Raw genomic sequence first — 24353 nt, forward strand, 5'->3', positions numbered from 1 at the left:
ACAGATAAGTCCAAGCAAGGAAAAGGGGGATGGTGGGTGGGTAACCTGGACTGCAACAGTGAATATACTCTAACATCTACATTTATGGTAGGTACACAACTGTACTATGTTCGTGTTTCACTGTTGCAGTCACTACAATTGGGTTGAATCCCAAACCTAATGTTGGGAGGCTGGCTAAATAGGATTAGGAGAGGCTATCAGGCCCTGCAGAACTGCAGTGGCAAAGCCTACCATGGATTTAGAGTAGAGAGGTAAGTGATAGTGCTTTGGAAAAGTATGCACTGAACTCCAAGTTGCAGCCTCTAAGATGTCTTTGGTTGGTACTCCTCTGAAGGAAGGCTGCTGATGTGGCTGCTGCTCTGGTTGAATGTGGCCTAATGCCCTTAGGCACTGATTTGCCATGCTGTGAATAGCAGAAACGAATGCAGTGGCCTATCCACTTTGAAATAGTCTGTTTTGAGATGGGCTTTCCTTGTGATCCTGCATCATATGTCACTAGAAGCTGTTCAGTCTTTCTGAAAGCTTTGGTTCTATCCAAGTAGAAGCATAGCTGCCTGTGAATGTCCTACAAATGCAGAAGTCTCTCACCCTTATTCTGTGGGTTTGGGTAAAAGGTAGACAAATGAATTGTTTGGTTAGGGGCCACACTGGACACTACCTTAGGCATAAATGTAGGGTTTGTCCTTAGAGAAACCCTGTCAGGATAGAAAATGATAAAAGTTTCCACAGCCATGAGTGCCTGTAACTCTGAGACTCGTCAAGCGGAGGTTATTGCTAGGAACAGAGCTGTTTTCCAGGATAAGAATTTTATATCAGCTGCAGAGGCTGGCTCAAAGTGGAGGCAGTGTGAGTTTTTCCAAGTAATAGTTGAGGTCCCAAGCAGGTATTGGTGCTCTCCTTGGAGGTCTTATGTTCATAGGTTCATACTAAGCTATCTGCCTTAGGGCATTTATAAGCCTAGCCAGAGTATGTTTGGCTTTCGCCACCCATTTTAAATTAATTTTGCTATGCCCTTTTTCGAGGTTAGTATACTGTGCCTCTGTCTAACAGTGACACAGAAGTGATACCAGGGGTAAACCTACCATCTCCCATCCACTCATCAAGATTCCTCTTGAAGAGTCAATGAGGGACTCTGCCTAACCTGGACTGGGATTTTATTCCAGAGTGAAGGGAGCCTCTGGGTTATGAATCTGTCCCTCCAGCATGTCCTATTTATTTCAGTGCTGAGGTTCAAGTCTCTCGAGCATGTAGCTCGATGAGATTTGGATTTTTTGAGGTGCAGCATGTCCCTTAATTCCGGGTTGGACATGGCCTTATACGTCAGGCACAGGTCACCTCTGAGCAGGCGGTATGCCACTGAGTAGAGCTGGAGTTTCTTTAACCGGGCAGCATATGGCATCTGTTTGAGCCCTTTGATCCTCTTGGTGAGGTACTTTTGGGGTCTTTCCAGTTGCTGCAGGTGTTTGGTAAGGTACATCCAAAAGGGGCATTGTACTCAATTATGGGCCTGATGAGGGATGAGTAAAGAGGCACGATGACCTCCCCTAATCTAGATGTGAATCCCTTCATGATTAGGTGGGCTATATAAAATGTTTTTCTAACCACTTTGGCCGAATGGTTGTCAAATGAGAGATTGCTATCAACTTGGGTCCCCAGGTCCCTAATTACTTCTTCTGTACTTAATGGATTACCACCTATGTGGTAATTTGTGGGCACTTTGTTTTGCCAAAGGGGATGACTATACACTTTTTGGCGTTTAGCTTGAGGCCATGGCTCTGGCACCAGTTGTCTGTTTCTATGAGGCCCTTTTGGAGGATGCTTGTGTCGGCTGGAGAGTCGATTATGGCCAGTTTGCAGTCATCTGCGAACTTGGTCAGCCACAGTCCTTCCGTGTTGGCCTGTACCTCCGAGAAATATATACCAAACAAGAGAGGTCCCAGGACTGAGCCTTGTGGGACGCCACTTGTAACTGGTTTGGAGTCTGACATGGCTCCAGCAATTCTAACCATGTGGGTTCTGTCCTTGAGCCAGTTTGCAACCCATCTAGTGACATAGGGGTTTATATTTAAGCTGGTGAGCTTATCTATAATGCCCGAGTGGGGTATTGTATCAAAAGCTTTTGCGAGGTCTAGATAGGCTGTGTGGACCACCTTCCCTTCGTCAATGGCCTTGGTGACTGTTTCAAAGAAGTCAACCAGGTTTAAGAGGTAGGATCTGCCCTTAAAGCCAAACTGGGTAGGATCCAGTGTCTGTAGGTCCCCAATATCTTTATTCATGAGGTCCATGATGATCCTTTCCATAGCTTTGCAGACCAAGCTAGTCAGGCTTATGGGGCGATAGTTTCCAGGGTCCGTTGAGGCACCACCTTTGTGGAGAGGGACCACTGTTGCTGTACGCCACTCTTTGGGTACATATCCTGTAGTAAGGCTGAGATTGAACAGTAGTTTTATGTTTGGGTTTAGCTCTTCTTGGAGTTCATGTAGGACGCAGCCTGGGACACCGTCTGGTCCCATTGATGCTGTGTTTTTTGCTTTGGAGGGGCTCCCACCTGAGCATCTGAGATGTCAGGGTGGCAGCACTCTGCTGGGATAGATATTTGCCCTTTTGGTGGGGAGGGGGGGGGAGAAGTTTGCGCTGAACCTGTCAGCTAGGATGTTGGCAATGTATGTGGGATCAGTGTATTTTTTGTCATTTTGGACTAATTCTGAGCATATCTGGGAATTCCCACCCAGGTTCCTAACATAACTAAAGAAAGCCTTGTGATTATTCTTAGTGTCCTGTGCAATTTTTCTCTTGAAGCTGGCCTTTGACGATTTTATGAGTGCCCTTAGTTTTTTGCTAATACTGATCAGAGATGCCTTCCCTTTTTGGGATTTTGCTCTATCATGTAGTAGCTTCCTCCTTCTATTGTATAGTTTGTTTATGGCTGGGGTCCACCAGACAGGTAAGTCTGCCTTTGGAGGATTGGGTCTTGGTTTTATTTGGGATTGCATGATCCATGCAGTCCTGAAGGTGTTCATAGAATGCATTTATAAAGGATTCTGCGGTCTGGGCCATATTTTCCACAGGCCCGGGGGCTTTGAAGGATTCCACCTCGGTTTTGAGGAGTGTGAAATTTGCTTTAGAGAAGTTTTTCACTGTGGTTTTCTAGGCAGGGGGTGGGGTCGGGATGTGAATATCCAGTGAGATCAGTTTATGGTCTGATCTTACCAGTGAGGGATACACTTCTGGTCTGAAGCATAGAGTCCCCATGTTGGTGATGATCAGGTCCAGTATGTTTTCCCCTCTTGTGGGAGTGGTAACAAGTCGTTCCATAGCATTTGAGTTTATGAATTCTAGGAACCTTTGGGCAAGGGTGTTGGAGCTAGAGTAATGCTCCCAATCTATGTTTGGGTAGTTGAAGTCGCCCAATATAATGGTGTTCGGAGAGACCTTCATATTTTCCAGTGTTCTCAGGAAGGCCGAGTGGGGTTCCTGGGTTTGGGAGGGTGGTCTGTAGCAGGCTATAAACTGAAGGCAGTTTTACCCACTGTTAGTTGCACATGGATGGTCTCTGATGCTTCGTGCTTTGCCACCAACCTGGAGGTGTGGGTATCTTTGATGAATATCGATACTCCCCTCCTTTGTGGTTCGGTCCAAGTTTTGGGGCCAAAAAGCATGGTATGAGGTATAACCTGGTAGTGCTGGGGTGCTCTCGGGAGCCCTGAACCAGGTTTCTGTTACTGCACAGATATCGATGTTCTCCATGCTAAGGAGAGTTTCGAGTGCATGCATCTTGAGGTTTAGACTTCTAGCGTTGAGTAGCATTACTCTTAGTTTCTTATTCCTTGTGATACCTATGGAGGTGGGTTTGTCTTTTGAGCCTTGCCTAAAAAAGGCACTATTGGGGTAGCAAGAGCCTTTGCCAATATCCGAAAGCCCAGGGGTGACAGGTGCAAGCCGTCCCTAGCAAAGCATCGTGGCTTGTCGTGCATATCATCCCAAGCTGACAGGCATTGGATCCCCTTTGAATGACACCAATATTTAAGCCAATTGTTGAAATTGATCATCTTGTCTTCATACTGTGGCATCATTCTTGGTGAGGATAAGATGCTACTCAAGGTCAGGGTCATACTAGCCTGGGCTACATGCTCAGAGAGCTCCTCTATGTCTCTTTTCATGTAGTCCAGGGAGGTACGTCTCAGGTCATTCACACAAGCATGGACAATGACTGAGTCATATTTGTACTTGCCTTGGAGTGACCTGAGTGCTTGTGTTATGTGGCGGATCCTAACGCCAGACAGGCTGCTCACCGTGACCTTCTCCTTGTTCAGCCTGGTGAGCAGGACATCAGTGTGCCTGATGATAGAGTCACCTATTACAAGTGTATCAGGTGTGTTGTTTAGCCTTAAGGGCTGTGACTGTTCGGCACACTGGCTTTGTGAGATGTGTTGCACGTGTTTTTTTTTTGGGGTAGCGGTTGCTTGGGTGTCTGCTTTGGAGGTCTCTGCTGCTTAGGCAGATCTTTATTTAGAGCCGCCGAGTATGTTTTTGTGTGATTATGTTCATAGGTTCATACTAGGCTATCTGCCCAAGGGCATTTATAAGCCTAGCCCATAGTTATGTGGCTTTCGCCACCCCTTTAGTTTGAATAAAACTATGCCTATTATTTTGCTGTGCCTCTGTCAAGCAGTGACACTGAAGTAATCCCTGGGGTATATCTGCGATCTCCCATCCATTGGTCAAGATTCCTCTTGAACAAGGCCAGCGAGGTGCTCTGCCTCACATGTACCGGGATTTTGTTCCACAGCATAGGGAGTCTCTGGGTGATGAATCTGTCCCTCCAGCACGTTCTATTAATAACTGTGTCAAGGTTTCAGTCTCCCGCCCTTGTGGTCCTGAGGGATCTAGATTTTTTGAGGTGAAGCATATTCATCAAATCTGGGTTTGACATGGCCTTATATGTCAGGCACAGGTCACCTCTGAGCAAGCGGTATGAGACTGAATAGAGCTGGAGTTCTTTCAGTCGGGCAGCATAAGACATATTTTTGAGACCCTTTATCCTTTTGGTGAGGAACTTTTGGGGCCTTTCCAGCTGCTGCAGGTGTCGGGTCAGATGCATTCCGAATGGGGCATTGTACTCAATCATAGGTCTAATGAGTGATGAGTACAGGGGGACGATGACCTCCCTTGATCTAGATGTGAATCCCTTCATGATCAGGTGGGCAATGTAGAAGGTTTTCCTAACTACTTTAGCAACATGAGTGTCAAAGCGAAGGCTACTGTCAACCTGGGTCCCCAGATCCCTGATGACTTCTTCTGTGCTCAGTGGATTGCCACCTATATGGTAGCTAGGGGTAACCTTGTTTTTCCCGAAGGGTATGACTATGCATTTCTTGGCGTTTAACTTTAGGCCATGGCTCTGGCACCAGTTATCCATTTCTGTGAGGCCCTTCTGAAGGATATCTGTCTCAGATGTGTTTTCGACTATGGCCCCCAGTTTGCAGTCATCTGCAAACTTTGTCAGCCATAACCCTCCTGTGTTTGCTTGTACTTCAGAAAAGTAGATGCCGAACAAGAGTGGACCCAGGACTGAGCCCTGTGGGACACCACTTGTGACAGGCTTTGAGTCTGACATGGCTCCAGCAACTCTGACCCTGTGGGTTCTGTCACTTAGCCAGTCTGCAACCCATCTTGTGATGTATGGGTTTACATTCAAGCTGATGAGTTTTTCGATGATACCTGAGTGGGGTATTGTGTCGAAGGCCTTTGCCAGGTCGAGGTAGGCTGTATGGACTGCTTTTCCCTCATCAATGGCCTTGGTGACTGTCTCGAAAAAGTCAACCAAGTTTAAAAGGCATGATCTGCCTTTGACAAAGCCAAACTGGGTTGGATCCAAAGTCTGCAAGTTCCCTATGTCTTTATTTATGAGTTCCATTATGATCCTCTCCATGGCTTTGCAGATAAGGCTGGTCAAGCTAATGGGACGGTAATTTCCAGGGTCGGTGGAGGCACCGCCCTTGTGAAGTGGGACCACAGTCGCCATGCGCCACTCCTTGGGTACGTATCCTGAGGTGAGGCTAAGATTAAACAGCTGTCCTAACTGCGGGTTTAATTCCTCATTGAGTTCGTGGAGCACACAGCCGGGGACACCATCCGGTCCCATGGATGCTGTGTTTTTGCCTTGGAGAGAGCAGTTCTCACCTGGGCGTTGGAGATGTTTGGGGGGCTACAATCCTCTGGTATAGATATCTCTCCTTTTTGGGGGGGGGGAGTTTGCACTGAACCTGTCAGCCAGTATGTTGGCAATGTGTGTAGGTTCAGTAATCTTCACATCATTTTGAACTAATTCTGAGCATATCTGGGAGTTTCCTCCTAGGTTTCTAACATAGCTAAAGAAGGCCTTATGATTGTCTTTTGAGTCCTTGGCGATTTTTCTCTCAAAATTTGCCTTGGATGATTTTATGATAGCTCTTAGTTTTTTACTTAGAATGATCAAAGGTATCTTACCTTTCAAGGATTTTGCTCTATCTTGTAGTAGCTTCCTCCTTTTGTTGTAGAGCTTGTTTATGGCTGGGGTCCACCAGACTGGACGCTTGCCTTTGGTACAAAGAGTCTTAGTTTTGTTTGGGATTGCCTGATCCATGCAGTCCTGTAGGTGCTGGTAGAAGGCATTTGTAAGTGATTCAGCGGTTTGAGTAATGTTTACCACTGGCTCAGGGGCCTTAAAGGAGACCACACTCGTTTTTAGAAGTGTGAAGTCGGCTTTTGAGAAGTTTTCACTGTGGTCTTTTTATTTCAGGTGGGGGCGGGATGAGGACCTCCAGCGAGATTAGTTTATGATCTGATCTCACCAGTGAGGGGTATACTTCCGGTGTTGAACATTGTGATCCCATGTTTGTGATGATGAGATCAAGTATGTTTTCTCCTCTTGTGGGGATGGTGACTAGTTGTTCCATGGCATCTGAGTTTATGAACTCCAGGAACCTTTGGGCTAGAGTGTTTGGGCTTGAGTAGTGTTCCCAGTCTATATTAGGGTAGTTGAAGTCACCTAGTATGATGGTGTTTGGAGATACATTTATCCCCTCCAATGTTTTCAGGAAGGCCATGTGAGGTTCCTGAGTTTGAGAGGGTGGCCTGTAACATGCTACAAATTGCAGAGCAGTCTTGCCTATGGTTAATTGCACCTGGATGGTCTCCGTGTTTGGTTTGCTGTCGTGGTAGGTCTATGTGAGACTGGAATTGTAGTGAGTGTGGTTTCCTTCTCCTCCTGACTGTTTTGCCAGTACTGAGTTGAGAGAGCTTAGCCTCCAGTTTGGCTATATGGTTGCATCTCTCACATGTGTTGGAATTTGCTGGGAGGAGGAGAGGGTTGTCTGTGTACATGAGGCAGTTGTAACATTGCCTCAAGATTCCCATATTCACCAGCTGGACCAGAGAGGAGATTGACAACTGACCTTTGGACATGCTAGAATAATATTGAGAGTTCCTTTATAATTGAAAACAAGGGCCAATGGGGAGCGAGGGTGTAGTGCTTTTAATTTTTAGTGCTGACTTATAATTGCTTTAGTGAGCAAGTGCCATGTTTTTGGCTCCTCTGAGGTACTGCCTTAGCAATGGATGAGAAAAAATAGGTGGTTCTGTATTGTAATGAGATGAAATGTCAGAGGCATGAATTTTAATTGATGAAAAGGAAAGTCCTTTATCCAGCATCTCAGTTAAGTAATGCAAAATCTGAGGAATATTTGAACAGTCGTGTCAATACCTAGTGCCTGGTTCCAAGCACAGAATCCATTTTTCTGCATAACATTTTCTGGTGCTAGGCCTCCAGGCCTCCAAAATAACATCCATCACTGCTTTAGAGAGAGGTGCGTCTTGAATGGCTACATTATCCGCCATGCTGCCAGGTTTAAGGTCCTGAGTTGGCTGTGCAGCATCCTGACTGTCCTGTTGGGTCAATAAGTGAGGAATTTGAGGTAATGTCCACGCTGGGCACTGAGACAAGCTCTTTAGGATTGGGTACCACTGCTGGCAGGGACAGTTTGGGGCAATCAGAATAATTTTTGGCTTCTCTTGTCTGACCTTGAGGAGTACCTTGGGGAGGAGAGGCAGAGGAGGAAAGGCATATACTGTTAGGTTTTTCCAGCTGAAAGATTGAGCATCCACTTTCCATGCTTGCTTGTGATAAGTCCTTGTGCATAATCTCTGTAATTGGCAGTTGCTAGGGGAGGCAAATAGGTCTATGTCTGGGCATCCCCAGTTCCTTGTTATCATGCTGAAGACTTGTGGATCCAATTTCCACTCGTGGGGATCCATTAGGTTTCTGCTTAGTTAGTCTGCCAGAGTATTTATCCTTCCTGGCAGGAATTGTGCTTGCAGATGTACTTGGTAAGTCAGCGCTGTGTCCCACAAGTTCATGGCTAGTCTGCAGAGGGGGTAGGAATGAGTGCCCCCCTGCTTGTTTATGTACCACATGACTATAGTGTTGTCCGTCTTTATCAGTAGTTGTCCTGGATGAAGTTGATCCTTGAAAGCTGTCAGGGCATTCTGAACAGCTAGCATCTCTTTTTGATTGATATGTAGATGCATTTGACTTGCGGACCATGTGCCCTGAATACATCTTCCTGCCATATGGGCCCCCTCAGGCATAACCTGATGCATCTGTTGTCAATGTCTGCCTGGCTGTGGGTAAGGTGAATGGCTGTCCCGTGTTGAGGTGACAGGCTTTTGCCAACCATCGAAACCCCTGGTGCAGGCAGGGAATGAGGGTAATTATTGTTTCCAGGCTGTGGCAATGTTGAGTCCAAACACTTTTCAGATACCATTGAAGTTTCCTCATATGCAGTCTTGCAGATGGAATTAGCAGTATGCAGGATGCCATGAAGCCCAAAGCCTGCAGAAGAGCCAGCTATAAATCTGAGGTATCCTCTGCATGATTGTCTGATTGGGACATGCAGGTATGCCTCTTATGTCTAAAGTCACAAGCCAAGCCTTCTTGCCCAGCATGGGCAGAAGCTGCTGCAGAGTTAACATTTTGAATTTTGGAATATCCAGAAATATGTTTAGGATAGACAGGTCCAGTATTGGTCTCCAGGCTTTGTCCTTTCTGGGTACCAAGAATAACCTTGAGTAAACTCCTTGTCCCTGCTCTTGCTGTGGTACTTGCTGAATGGCTCTCATGTCCATGAGGGATGAAATTTGCTTTTGTGCCTCTGCCCACTGATTGCGTGGCAGGTCTGGCATACCATTTGGCCTTGGCAGGGTGTGAAAGTGGAACCTGTAGCCTTGAGATACGATATTTAAGACACATTTGTCCTGGGTGATCATGTGCCAATATTGTGAAAAAAGTGCTAGTTTTCCCCCCAAAGGAGCTGCCAGAAGATAAGTGCTTGGTACTGGCAGGGGAAAGTCATTGAGATTGTTTCCTGTATGGCTGTGAATTTTCCTCTCTGCTTTTGAAGGTAGAAGCACCCCATTGTTTAGACCTGTATGAGCCTTGGGGCTGTGATATGCCTCTGGGGCATTTGTATCTGCCTCTTTGTGGCCTGTCTGACACTGGAAAGGACAAATTCTTTTTAGGCCAGTTCCTGCTAAATCTGGGAGGCTGTACCTGTAAGAAATTCTTCACTGTTTGCATAGATTTAGCTTTGTCCTCCATTTTCTTTAACACCTCTTCTGCTTTAACACCAAACAAGGTTATCATGTTGTAATGGAGCATCTAAAAAAACTTTTCTTTAACATGATCGGGCAGATTCTGTTCTTTTAACCAAGCATGCCTCCTAGTGACAGAACCTGTAACTGCTGCCCTACAGGAGGCCTCTAGAGAATCAAAACCACATTGCAAAGTATGCTTTCCCACTTGTTCAGCTGCATGCAATAAATCCTGCATTTCTTTGTTTTCTGAACATTCTGAATTTGTCAACATTTTCTGTTTAAGCTGCGACATAAGATATTGCTGATATTTAAGCATATGAAACTGAGAATTTAAAGCTCTTACAGCCAAGGTAGCAGAAGTATAAATCTTTTTCCCCCCATCTGTCCAGGGCCCTTGAATCCCTATCAGAGGGGATAGGGTTTTTTGCACTGGAAGCCTTGACCCCCTTGGGACCCTGAGAGATAGTTTCTGGGTAAGCAGAAGGGTTTTTGTAAAGAAATTTATGACAATCAGGAACCCTGTAGTATCTGTCTGGCTTAACAGGAGCTGGTGGTAAAGCGTCAGGAGACAGACCAGACTCTGAAAATACATCATCTACAATGTCTAAAACAGGAGGAATAGCAAGGGGCCTGGTGCTGGGGTAATAAAAGTTAGTTTCTGAGCCTTTTCTTGGATTCTGAGTAATCTTGGCTCTCCCAGTGGAGATGCTCCCTCATAGTATGCAAGGTCTCACCAAAAGAATAATCCTCAGGAGGTGAGGCTGAAGGGATAGATTCTTCAGCATCAGAATCCTCATAGGGAGGAAGGGAATATTCCTGTTCAGAAGAGGAATCAGAAGAAATGGAAATCTGATCTGAAGATTCATATTCTATGTCTTGCCTAGGCCTCTTCTCAGGAGGGGGATGGGAACCCCTGATCTAAGTAATTAGGTCTTCGGCCATTTTATGCATCTGTTTTTTAGGCATGGAGGCCTGTCCAGGAGAATGCTGTACTTGTTTTTTTGTCTTTAGAGCTGCTTTAGTCTTTGCCTTTGAAGCTGAAGATGGCTTTATATATAACTGTGTAGGCCTGAAAACACCCTCAGAAGCCGATGCCTGCTCAGTGGCTCTGGACCATCTGAGGGAATAATTTCAGAGTGTCCAATACCTTGAGTTTCCAGCGGCCTAGTCGGCTCCACGTGGGAGTCGGAAGCGGCCTGTGGCTCTGAGATAGTGGGAGTCAGGGGCTGCGAAAGCACCTCACTAAGAACCGGCGACAGGCCTAACGGAAGCCTTGTCATCAGTTTTGGCCCTCGGATGCCTGTCTTTTTCTTTTTCTTTGCGGTTTTTATAAATTCCAGTGGTCGGCTGATCCGACGGCATTATATAATTGAATCTTCTGCCAAAGTAATGAAATGCAAAATCGTACCGACGCTTAATAGTGCGTTGGTTAAATCTAGCACAAAACCGACAACTAGCAACGTTGTGGTCAGGGCCTAGGCAAGGAATACAGTAAGAATGAAAATCCTTATGAGGTATTTGCTTCCCACAAGAAATACAATTATTAACTTTTTCTCACATCGGTCTGGAGCAAGAAAAAAGTTTCCCCAATGGGGTACTTAGCTTTAATGAAGACTTCGGATCTGAAATTCGAATTTGAAAATCTCAGGAGTCTGCCAACCGGCACTTGCGAACTGCTTTTGTTTCGGGCACTGCGCGGCAAGGAAGACTGAAGAAAATGGCGTTGGCTGCATCTTTTATACCCCTGGCGCACTGACGTCAGGGAGGAAGCAACATCAACCGACGCCGGACCCAGACTTTGGAACTCGGGCCGACTGCGGGTAGCCTGCCAGCAGGATAACCCAATTGTAATGACTGCAACAGTGAAACACGATAAACATCCTCTAAAAGCAACCTCAAGGTTATGCTGCTTAATACTAGGAGTGAATAATGATAGGAGTCTTAACCTGAAACTGCAGTCACTGGAAGCAGTCTTCACCTTGGTAGATGCCGACATTTGGGTCATAGAGACAGTACAGTTGTGCACACATCATAAATGTAGATGTTTGAGTGTATTCACTGTTGCAGTCATCACATTTGGGTTATCTGCTTGTAGTCGCCCTCAGTCAGCCTGATTATCAGAGTCTTGGGTCCTGCATCGGTTGCTGTCTCATCTTCCATGATGTCAGGTTGTCAGGGGTATAAAGCATGCAGCCGACGCCATTACAAAAGTTTTTCCTGCCCCAGATGTCAGGTGCCCCCATAATGGGAAGCAATCGTATACAAGGTTACACCACCAACAAAAACGCAAATACACCAAAAAGCTTTAAGTATAGTAAACGAGAAAAGAGGTGTAGTGAATAGAAGTCAGGGGGTTGGAGGGAGGGTAACCAGGACTGCAACAGTGAATACACTCAAACATCTACATTTATGGTAAGTGTACACAACTGTACTATGTTCTTCGTGTTTCACTGTTGCAGTCATCACATTTGGGTAGATTCCCAAAGCTAAGGATGGGAGGAGGTAATTAGACAGCATTAGGACCAGCTATAAGGCCCTGCAAGACTGCAGTGGCAAAGCCAGCTCTGGATTTAGAGAAAATAGACAAATGGTAATGCTTGGTGAAGGTATGTACAGAATTCCAGGTAGCAGCTTCTAGGATGTCCTTGGTAGGACACCTCTGAGAAAGGCTGTAGAGGTAAATGCAGCCCTGGTTGAATGTGGTCTTATCCCCTGTGGGGTAGGTTTTCCATGGTGCTTACAGCAGAAATGAATGCAATGGCTTATCCATTTAGAAATGGTTTGTTATGAAATGGCCTTCCCCTCTGCCCCTGCAGCAAATGCAACCAGCAGCTGTTAAGATTTTACTTGGATAGGACTAAACCTCTCAGGAAATCTGAAGTTGTCTGTGCACATCTTAAGGAGTGCAGGGTCCATTCCCCTTTTTTCTGTGGATTAGAAAAGAAGGTTGGCAAATGAATGGACTGATTAAAGGCCACACTGGATACCACCTTGGGCATGAAAGAGGGATTGGTCCTTAAGGACACCCTGTCCGCATGAAAGATAATGAAAGGCTCCATTGCCATGAGGGCCTTCTTGCTGAAGTGATGGCCAAAAGTAAGGCTGTTTTCCAAGAAAGAAATTTCAACTCCGCATTTGCAGCTGGTTCAAAAGGAGGTAGACTGAGTTTTTCCAATACAAAGTTAAGGTCCCAGGCTGGTGTAGGGGATCTTATAGGTGGTCTTAAGTTTTTGGCCCCTCTGAGGAACTGCTTCAGTAGTGGATGAGAGAGGAGGGGTGGTTCTGTGTTGAAATTAGCCGAAATGGCTGTGGCATGAATTTTGATGGAGGAAAAGGAAAGGCCCTTGTGAAGCATCTCAGTTAAGTACTGGAGAATCTGAGGTAAATTGGGCATTGCTGTGCCCATGCCCTGAGTTTGGTTCCAGAAACAGAATCTTTTCCATTTTCAGCATAGGATTTCCTAGTACTAGGTCTCCTTGCCTCCTAATTAAATCTGTTTCCAAAATATTTTTAGGCAAAAATATACCGAAGCTTAATAGTGAATTGGTTAAATCTAGCACAAAACTGACAACCAGGCACATTGTGATCAGGGCCTAGGCAAGGAATACAGTATAAATGGAAATCCTTATGAGGTATTTGCTTCCCAAAAGTAATACAATTATTAACTTTTACTGACATCGGACTGGAGCAAGAAAAAAGTTTCCCCAACGGGGTACTTATCTTTAATGAAGACTTCGGTTCTGAAACTCGAATTTGAAAAATTCAGGAGTCGGCAGACCGGCACTTACGAACTGCTTCTGCTTCGGGCACCGCGCAGCAAGAAAGACTAAAGAAAATGGCATTGGCTGCTTGTTTTATACCACTGACGTCATGGAAGAGGAGACAGCAACCGACGCAGGATCCAAGACTTTAGAATTCAGGCCGATTGAGGGCAACCTGCCAGCAGATTATCCAAATGTAATGACTGCAACAGTGAAACACGAAGAACATCTTGTCTGTTAAACTTGATGGACTTGTTTGAGACCGTCAAAGCCCTCGATGAGGGTAAATCTGTGCATATGGCCTACCTGGCCAAGGCCTTTAACGAAATCCCCCACTCGGCCATCACTGATAAACTCACCCAGTTGGGTGTCAACCCATATACTGTCAAGTGGGTTGCAAACTGAGTAAAACCACAAATGAAGGAACCAACGGTAATCCAAGGAGGAAGAACCAGTTGCACAAACACAAATAGGTACCATCAAATAAAAAGTAATTGTGATGCAACAAAATCTCTAAAAATCTACATATAGTGGAAATTTGACCTGTATTGTAATTAGATTTATTGCTTAATAAGTTACGTATAGCATCAACCCCCTCATCATGGGGAATACATGTATATAAGGAAACGACGTCCAAGGTAAAAATGACATGTTTACTTGGATCAAAAACATTCGTATCTGCAAATTCTTTTAGTTTTGCTAAAAAATGCCAGGAATCTTTTACAAAAGATTCTTGTTGGGAAACTAATGGCCCTAAAGTAGCATCTATAACAAGTGATATTCCTTCTGTTATTGAATGTGGAGAGGACACAATTGGCCTAAAAGGCGGATCCACTAAACTTTTGTGGACTTTCGGTATTCCAAAAAGAATACCTATCCTGGGCTTATCTATTACACAAAATTCATAAACTTCTAAGTCTATCTCACCAGACATCAAGGCATCGTATAAAAAGGAATGTATTAATCTATGTTTTTTATTTATTTCACATAATGAAACAACTTTATATTCCTGTTTATTGTTTAATAATTCCAGCATTTTTTTCTTGTAAGAATCTTGTGTCATTATCACTATGTTACCCCCTTTGTCGCTTCTCATGAATCTCAATGTATTGTTTTTCTTACGTAACTCATAAAAAGCTTTCCTATCATTAGGTGTTAAATTATTGTCCTTTCTAGTACCCTTAGTTAACTGTTCAAGCTCTTGTATACATACTTCTTCAAAGATTTTAATAGTATGGTTTAATTGAGGGTTGAAAGTAGAAGGTTTTATTAAAGCTTTGTTTGTCAAGGGAATATCATGCAACAAGTACTGTAAATTCAATTTTCTGGCGTACTTTTTTATGTCAACTACTGTTTTCCCATAATCAGCCTTAGTGGTAGGAATAAAATTAAACCCAAATCTTAAAACATTTATCTCATTGGAATTAAATTCAACATCAGTTAAATTAATGATATCAAAGCGGTTGCTTTGTAAATTTAAGTCTCTTCTCCTGAGGAGCTCGACCCCAAAAAGGTGCGACTCCTCGTTAATATGGTCTTTTTCTGGGATGAAATTTTCTTTGCAAAAAAATTTGAAGAGGTTAATGTCAAATTAGTGACAGAAGTATTTTTACCCCCTTTAGTCTTGACGCTAACACTGTTAGCATCAAAGTTATCTTTGTCTAAATCTGTATTGGTAGATTCCTCAGAATTTTTATCACCATCTATATTTTCAACGGTTTCAGTATTTTTCATGTTGGTTGTACTGATGGTATCTTTTGCTGGTCCGGTTGAACGTCTACCTGCATTTCCGTTATTGCGGGTAGCTGCCGTAGCATTGCCCGTCACAACAGAACTGTAAATGCGTCTATTTGCATTAGAAAAAGCTGGTGTTTTAAAGTTATTGTCTTTGCCACGTTGCACAAAGTGATTAAAAGCCGTTTTGGACTCGTAGGAGGCAATATCACGCAAAAGTTTAGAATGTTTTCTATTAGTAACTTCCGTGGAATGTCTTTCTACGTCGTCGGCGATCTTGTTAAAAAGATCAACCTGTTTCTTATTGTCAGCTAGCATATTTTTAAGTTCTGACTCAATTTGACAAATGTCGTCTTTCAAGACACTCATTTTTGTCAAATTGTTGTCCATTAACAGTTTTAAAAAGGATAATCCCGCTTCGTTAAAAAAAGATACCAAACTATTAAACATGGGATCGCCTAAGTACACTCCGTTGGGGCATTTAAAAAACCTTAGCCCTTTCGGTATAATACGTAATTCAATGCACCTTTCGAAGTAACAGTTCTCTATAAATAAGGAACGGTACCTTTTTAACAATTTGCCAAGTTCACTTTTTTTGTTGATTTCTTCACTGTTAATGGACAGAGGAAAAACAGGATGTGTTCCGAAGGGATTGTTGAAAGTATCCAATATCAGTTTAACTCCGGGTGCACTTTGTTGATGTAAACAAACTGGTTGCAAACTGGCTCAATGACAGAACCTATTCAGTTAAAATAGTGAACTCCACCTCCTCTAGTAGATCCATAACCAGTGGTTTCCCACATGGACGTGCCCTGGGACCCTTACTGTCTGACATCTACTTTTCCGAAGTCAAGGCAAAAAATAAAGGTCTGTGGCTGACAAAGTTTGAGGATGACTGCAAACTGGAAGCAGTCATTGAGCCCCCAGATGGCGTCAACATCGTGCAAGAGGGACTTGCACTGAGTAATGACTGGTGCCAAAGTCATGGTCTTAAACTAAATGCAAAAAAAACATATTATCCCCTTTGGCAAGGGCAACATCCCTGCAACCTACCACATGAACAACAATACCCTAAGAAAGCACTCGGTGGTGAGAGATCTGGGCACACAGGTTAACAGTGGCTTTACATTTGGTCACCATGTCCCCAGTGTAATAAGAAGGGCATTTTATATTGTTCATTTCCTAAGTAATGGCACTGCCTCCAGAAAAGAGGTTACAACCTCCCTGTACTCTTTCCTCATCAGAACTATAATGGAGTACAATGCTCCTTTTTTATGTACCTTTCCAGGCACCTGCAGCAGGTGTAGATACAAACATTCCTCACAAAGAAAATTCAGGGCTTCCTGCATCTGTCATATTTGGACAGACAGAAATCACTATCAATTTTACTCTGTGTTGTACAGACTACTCTGAGGCAATCTGTGCCTTGCATACAAAGCAATCTCTGACCCTGCTTTAATGGAAATGCTGCACATTTGCAAGACAAATGGCACATGGGTCACATGCTCCAAGGACCTTAACCTGTTGTGCGAAAACCGAATCTGCTGGAGGGACAGATTTGTCCCCCAGAGGGTGCCTCTTCTGTGGAGCAGACTTCTAATTTATTTTAAACAGAGCCCCTCGTTGACCCGACTTAAGCAAAATGTGGACAACTGGATGAGTGACCGGAAAGTCACCCCAGGAGTTCCACCCATGTTCCTCTTGGATAGGGGCAATAGGTGCGGATTTCAATTTCTGTTTTAAATGGACACTCTTGGGTACAAGGGTTTAAACTAGGCTAGGTTTGTAAAGGCCCTAGGGGCATTAGCCTAATAACTTCCTATGATCCTACGAGATTAAAATAGCATCATTTTAGTACATTTCCCCGCTTTGTGAAGAGAGCTTGTAGACTTAGTTGTTCCTTTTAATTACAGATGAATCTGGCTTAATATGCAATGGGTACTACAAGTCTAAAGAATAAATAATGCCTCTGGCCCACTGACCAACATGCTACCAATTGTCATACTGATATGCCCAACAGTATCAATGTTGCATATGTGCCACCTAAATCATAACTAGAAACACTACTAGAGAGGTATGAAAAACTTACAATAGCTTTTTTTTTTTTTTAAATAAGAAAATAAAGAAAAACAGCATAATCTCCACAGAAACACACAGATCGTATCCGACAAAAAGCCAGACAGATGAATGTGAAATGGTGCCTTAGATAAAGGGTTCCATGACACCTAAACCCATGCTTCCCACTGCTCCTCTCCCATACACATTCCACAGTGCTTCCAACCCTGGTTCCTCATCACAATCTTCCAATATAATCCAGATAATTTTTTTTAACCTTTTGTCACATTTTTTGTATTATTCTTCAGATTAAGATAACTACTGCAGATAACTTGGAAAAATCCTCCAACTGCAAGAGACAAATTACAGGGAGCAAATACAGACAACAGTACAATAAGAGGTAATTGGTCCAAGACCACACACCTCAAATGCTCATGATTCTTTTAATCTTACCTTTGACCTGTCCCTAACTTCTCAGGTAATTAACAGTAATTAAAGTCAATAATGTGACAGTTTACACTTTCATTACTGTTGTTTAGAAAATGCACGTTGATGCAAAAAGATTTTAAGTGCATCATGGTGCTACATATAAAAGCAATGTTTTAGGGCCTTTGTGACACAATTACTTAAGAATTTTGCTTTCTTAGGAATCCCCGAAAAATGAAGTTGGAAGGTTTGCCAAATTATTTACCAATTAGTAGGTACTAAGGATTAAAATTTGAGAACGGAAGAAGTTATGGTGCAGCAAAATAAGTTTCCCACTTTAAGTAGGTGGGTAGTACAAGGTAACAGTACATAAACTTTGTCTCCTACTGCTAGCTATCAATCACAGCAGGAAACAGCTCAAATTACCTTTGCCTCTATGATAGATACAGAGGGGAGGTGTTTGGGGGGGGGGTGATTTTAAGGACGACAACTCAGGCATAACAAAATAATGAAAACTGGCCACTTTAGAAAGAAAAAGTAGTAACAGGCACCAAGAATACTGTTGTGTGTGATTATCCCCATTTGTCTTTTAAGTAGTCACTGAAAAGCAAGAAATGGTAATTAAACCTGGCTGACTAAAAGAAAGCATGGTATATGTGAAAACACATGTAAATTCAGTGCAGTGACAGAAGCTTAGGGGCGAAGATGTAACATTCTAAAGCTAAACACTGCATGGTGGGATACCTACAGGTAGACTAAAAAAATCAAGATGCCAGACGTCATGCAGGCAAATTCTGAAATTACATTTAAAAATATAAAAAAATTATATACAGTACAAAAGTGGTTTTAAAACGTATGAAACATCAAAACATGATGAAATAAACTTTTTTTTCAGTCTGTGGGTGCAGTTATACTTTAATTGAGCTTTGTAAGTCAGAAAATATGACAATTTGTCTGACTCAGGGAAGGAAGGAAGGAGGGTGAAAGGCAGGATCTTAAATTCACAAAATTCTACTTTTCTAAAAATGTTGTTTTATCGCGGTCATTTCTTTACATTTCTGCAAGTACTTTTTACAGATTTTACACCACCTAAAAAAAAAAAAAAAAAAAAAAAATATATATATATATATATATATTTATACACAAGACTCGCTACAAACCAGTTTCTGACAGTTTTACTAAAGATTCGCAAATTTAGCAGTGTTTCGCACTACTTCTGTTCTAAGTGAATGCAATTGTGATCCTGAAGGAAAAATGACAGTGAATTAATCTCATCAGTTGTGTCTGTGCAGTACATCGTGGGCAAAAACATAACTTTCCAGGAAAATAAGACCACATCAAGATGTCTGCTCCTATGAGGGTATTCAAGACTACAGAAATAAAATTAGTAAAGAGGAGTTATAGTGCTGGTGGCAGGTTTGCACTGGGTAGCGCACTTCATAACATGATTAAAAAAAAAAAATTGTAGGTTTCTGCCCATACTGGTCCTTTAACTAGACTCTGCTCATGGAATATCCCCATAAGACTGGCACCCATGCCTAATGGCTTTAGTCAGTTAAAAACAGTTTCCTCTACTTACTAATAAAGCACTCCCATAAAAAGGATCACAGGCTCAGTGGGACCCGATCTATAAATTAAACAAATTATGACTTTTGAGACTAACCAGCTGAGAAATGAGTTTTACTTTACCAACTTAAAACAGTGTAAGAGACAAATTGGAAGCAGCATACAATCTTATTTGTACATTTCAAAATTGTCACCACAAAAAGTCAGTATTTCCAGATAAAATTTTCATACCTTCCTCTTAGTATTGCAGAAAATGACTGCTTGTGTAATAGTGAGGGTATCATACAGATCACACAATGTATCGAATTTCCACTCCTCTCTTTCTACCGCAACAAAGAACTGTTTAATTCCTTCCAGAGTCAATTCATCACTGTAAATAGCAATATACATATAATTAAAATGAATCCATGACATGCAAAACATGCTATATTCTTCCCCATAGTTTTTTTTTTTAATGCACTTGCTTTTCATTTTACTTTCTAAATTATATCTTACTTAAGCTAGACAGAACTGACACAAAACATCAGGAAACAGAAGCAGAGCCTTCTACTGTAAACATACACACGGTTAGAGTGAGGGTATTCTTAGTGAACACACCAAAAACAGAATTGTATACAAATACATTTCTGGGATTTTAGGAGCATAAAATTTCAGGAAGATGGCTACAATGTTGTAAGAATGAGTGGATTCAACATTTGTTGAAGACCAAAGAATCAGCATTTACAAACATAGGTTAGTACTAAAATAACTGCACTTGTGAGCCATTTTAAGCCTAGCCAATTATCCCTTGTGAGACTCAAACCCTGCACCTTGTGTTTGTAAGGCAAACACCTTAACCATTAGGCCACCCTCTCAACATTGCAAGGTATTATTAACAGAAATAATGACCAAATACATACCAATACCCTTCTGTTACACAGAACACAAATGTGTATACACACACGTGTTACCATGGGATATATGTTGATGGAACATTCGAGTGAGTGTTGCAGGTGTTGCATTATAAACAGTACACCCAAGTCCATGGGTGGTGCCTACAGTCAAATGACATTCCGTCAGCTATAGCACAGGAATGGTTACTTCACTTTGGTCATGGTTGTGCAACTATAGAGTTACTAATTTAAAACTTGGGGGGGGGGGGGCAAAGTTCTCATGTATATACATGTCTGATGTTATTTTTAATGGTGCTAAATGTCTTGCTCTGAAAAGTTCTCCCATTTGTTTTAAAGGTTCTTAAAGCGGAAGTAGTTTACTAACTTCCCAATGTGTTTTACAAGAACTGGTTTGAGCAGGCAAGTACACTTTTAGGTTTACAAGTGTGTTAAAGTTAATGTTTAATGTTTAGTGGGGGGATCTAGTGTAGTGTTTGTTGTACATGTACAATACTCTTATCAGTAGCGTGTGTGGTCTGTACGTCGTGTATATATATATTTATTTTACTTTGATGAGGTGTGACTCAGTGGTTTTGTCTTATGATGACAGCACACACATGCACAATGAATAACAAACAGAAATAGCAAAGTCATGCTACAATTCAAAAAGAAAACTGTATTGTGTTTAAACAGAAAATTTGCATCATGCAAAACTGCGTATAGTAAATTAAATGAAAAAAACGAAGCCTCAAAAATGGCTGTTACATCACTATGATAGCAGTTTGAATGGTTAGGACACAAAACACAGAGCACCTTATTGAGAAGGCTGAATGGCTGGAAATGCAGACTTGCATAAATTAAAACTGGAGAGTAATTTCTCGGAATGTACCCTTTTCTCTGAGAAATGGTGATCTCGAAGTTGGTTATAAATTGAGAGGCGTGGAGCACTTGTCTCCCACAGAGAGGTGCAAGTGACCTTTTCCCTCTGTGAGAGCAGGACAAACGGTCCAGAAAGCATAAATTTCCACTCCTGAGGAGGCAAAACCTGCACTGAATTATGACTAGGGTCTCTCCCAATATTATCATAATCTGGGAGGGGATGAAAGAGGACTTATTTTCATTTACAGTCAGTCACAGCTCTGAAAAAAACATTTACAGTGAGATCCAAGGCCTACAAGGCATCCAAGGTAGGAGAATAGTAGGACTATGCAATAGTCTAGGTAAAGGAATATTTGAATGTCCTCTGTCCTGCAAAAAGCTATCACTGGAGACAGACATGCTGTGAATACTCTGGGTGCAGTGGACAAAGCAAAGGGCAAGGCTCTGAATTGATAATGGTGCCTGCCCTACTGTGAAAAGTACAGTTTTGTACCTACCATAAATGCAGATGTTCGAGTGTATACACTGCTGTAGTCATTACACTTGGGTTATCCTGCCGTCAGGCGGTCCCTCAGTCGGCCAGAGTTCCAAAGTCTTGGTCCGACACCTGTTGCTGTCACCTCTTCCCTGACGTCAGTGCCCAGGGGTATATAAGATGCAGCAGACGCCATTTTCTTCAGTTTTTCTTGTCCCAGATGTCAGGTGCACCCAAATAGGTAGGCAATGCAAATTGCTAATAAAACATACATAAAAAAATACAATCAAAAACTTCCAGTTACCAGCAAATACACCACATAGGTAGTAAAGGGTAGAAGGCATAGATAAGTACCAGCAAGGAAGAGGGGAAGGAGGGAGGGTAACCTGGACTGCAGCAGTGTATACACTCTAACATCTACATTTATGGTAGGTACAAAACTGTACTATGTTCATCGTGTTACACTGCTGCAGTCATTACACTTGGTTTGAATCCCAAAGCTGAGATTGGGTGGCTGATTCTATAAGGCATTAGGGGTGGCTATAAGGCCCTGCAACACTACAGTGGCAAAGCCAGCTTTGGATTTAGAGTAAAGAGGCAGGTGGTAATGCTTGGTAAAGGTATGCACAGAACTCCAAGTTGCAGCTTCCAAAATGTCCTTGGTAGGTACTCCTCTGAGGTAGGCAGTTGAAGTGGCTGTAGCCCTGGTGGAATGAGACCTAATGTTGCTAGGTACAGTTTTCCCATGTTGTATATAGCAGAAACATATACAGTGCCCTATCCATTTTGAAATTGTCTGTTTTGAAATAGCTTTTCCCTGCGCTCCTGCAGCATATGCTACAAACAATTGCTCAGTTTTCCTGAAAGCTTTTGTTTTGTCCAAGTAGAAGTGTAACTGTCTGTGTATGTCCAAGGAATGAAGAAGTCTCTCTCCCCTTTATTCTGGGGATTTGGATAAAATGTTGGCAAATTAACGGTCTAGTTTAAAGCCACACTTGATACCACCTTTGGCATAAAAGTAGGGTTTGTTCTTAAAGACACCCTGTCTTGGTGAAAAATGATAAAAGGTTCCACTGCCATTAATGCTTGTAACTCTGAGACTCTTCTTGCTGAAGTTATTGCTAGGAGCAGAGCAGTTTTCCATGATAAGAATTTTATATCAGCTGTGCTGGCTGGCTCAAAAGGAGGCAGTGCGAGTTTTTCTAAAACAAAATTGAGGTCCCAAGTAGGTATTTTTGCTCTCCTTGGGGGTCTTATGTTTCTTGCCCCTCTGATGTACTGCCTTAGTAGTGGATGCGAAAAAATAGGAGGTTCCGTATTGTAATGAGCTGAAATGGCAAGAGACATGGATCTTAATAGATGAAAAGGAAAGGCCTTTGTCCAGCATCTCAGTTAGGTATTGTAAAATCTGAGGTATATTTGGAACAAGTGGTTCGAGTCCTTGGGCCTGGTTCCAAGCACAGAATTTCTTCCATTTTTCTGCATAGGATTTCCTAGTGCTGGGCCTCCTGGCTTCTAAAATGACATCCATAACAGCTTTAGAGAGAGGTGTGGTTTGAGTGACTACATTATCTGCCATGCAGCCAGATTTAAGGTTCTGAGTTGACTGTGCACAATCTGGTTGTTCTGCTGAGTCAGGAGATGAAGAATTTGGGGTAAAGGCCAGGCTGGGGAGACAAGCTCTTTAGGATTGGGTACCAGTGCTGGCGTGGCCAGTCTGGGGCAATCAGGATAAATTTTTGGCTTCTCTTGTCTGACTTTTAGGAATACCTTAGGAAGAAGAGGCAGTGGAGGGAAGGCATAAACCGTCAGGGTTTCCCAGCTGAAAGAAGGAGCATCCACTTTCCATGTTTGTGAGAGTGATAAGTCCTTGTGCAGAATTTCTGTAGTTGGCAGTTGTGAGGGGAGGCAAAATGATTTATGTCTGGGCGTCCCCATTTCCTTGTAATCATGCTGAAGACCTTCTGCTTAGTTCGTCTGCCAGTGTATTTTTCTTTCCTGGCAGGAATTGTGCCTGCAGATGTACTTGATAGGTCAGTGCCGTTTTCCACAAAGTCATGGCTTGCCTGCAGAGGGGGTAGGAATGTGTGACACCTTGCTTGTTTATGTACCACATAACTGTGGTGTTGTCCGTCTTTAGCAATAGTTGTCCTGGCTGTAGTAGATCCTTGAAGGCTGTCAGGGCATTCTGTACAGCGAACATCTCTTTTTGATTGATGTGAAGATGCATTTGTTCCTTGGGCCACGTCCCTGAATACATTTTCCTTCCATGTGCGCCCCAGGCATAATCCGATGCATCTGTTGTTATAGTCTGCCTGGCTGTGGGCAAGGTGAAGGGCTGTCCCTTGTTGAGGTGACAGGCCCGGGACCACCATAGAAACTCCTGTTGTAGACAGGGAATTATAGTTATTACTGTTTCCAGGCTGTGGCAATGTTGAGTCCAAACACTTTTTAGATACCACTGTAGTTTCCTCATATGCAGTCTTGCATATGGAATTAGTAGAATGCAGGATGCCATGAAACCCAGGGCCTGCAGAATTTTTCTTGAAGGGAGCTGGGTCTTTGTTACCATCATTTGAAAGTAATGAGTCAGTTGCCTTTGTTTGTCTGGCGGGAGATAAGCCATCTGGGCAGTTGTATTTAAGCTTGCACCCAGGAATATTATCTCTTGAGAGGGCAGTAGTATTGATTTATTTTTGTTTACAGTGTACCCTAGGCAAATTAGTAATGTTTTTACAAATGCCAGATGTCTTAGAAGAATGTCCTTGCTCTCTGCTTGAATAAGGCAGTCGTCCAAGTAGGGATATATTTGAATTCCTCTTTGTCTGCAAAATGCAATTACTGGTGCCAGGCATTTTGTGAAGACCCTGGGCGCAGTAGATAAGCCAAAGGGCAGTGCAGAGAATTGGTAATGCATCGAGCCAGCTATGAATCTGAGGTATCTTCTGCAAG

The 24353-nt window shown here is 42.9% G+C and overlaps 1 protein-coding gene across 1 annotated transcript in view; it reads right to left on the bottom strand.

Moving 5' to 3' along the window:
* EIF4A3 (eukaryotic translation initiation factor 4A3) overlaps nt 1-24353 on the bottom strand; it is a 635526-nt gene that overhangs the window by 212624 nt on the left and 398549 nt on the right. The window contains exon 8 of the mRNA XM_044060170.1: nt 19407-19545. Coding sequence (XP_043916105.1) covers nt 19407-19545 — 139 coding nt within the window. The remainder of the gene's footprint in view (nt 1-19406; nt 19546-24353) is intronic.

The sequence above is a fragment of the Protopterus annectens genome, chromosome 1.part2 (genome assembly GCF_019279795.1).
Source record: "Protopterus annectens isolate FY-2018-M chromosome 1.part2, PAN1.0, whole genome shotgun sequence".
Taxonomy (NCBI): domain Eukaryota; kingdom Metazoa; phylum Chordata; order Ceratodontiformes; family Protopteridae; genus Protopterus; species Protopterus annectens.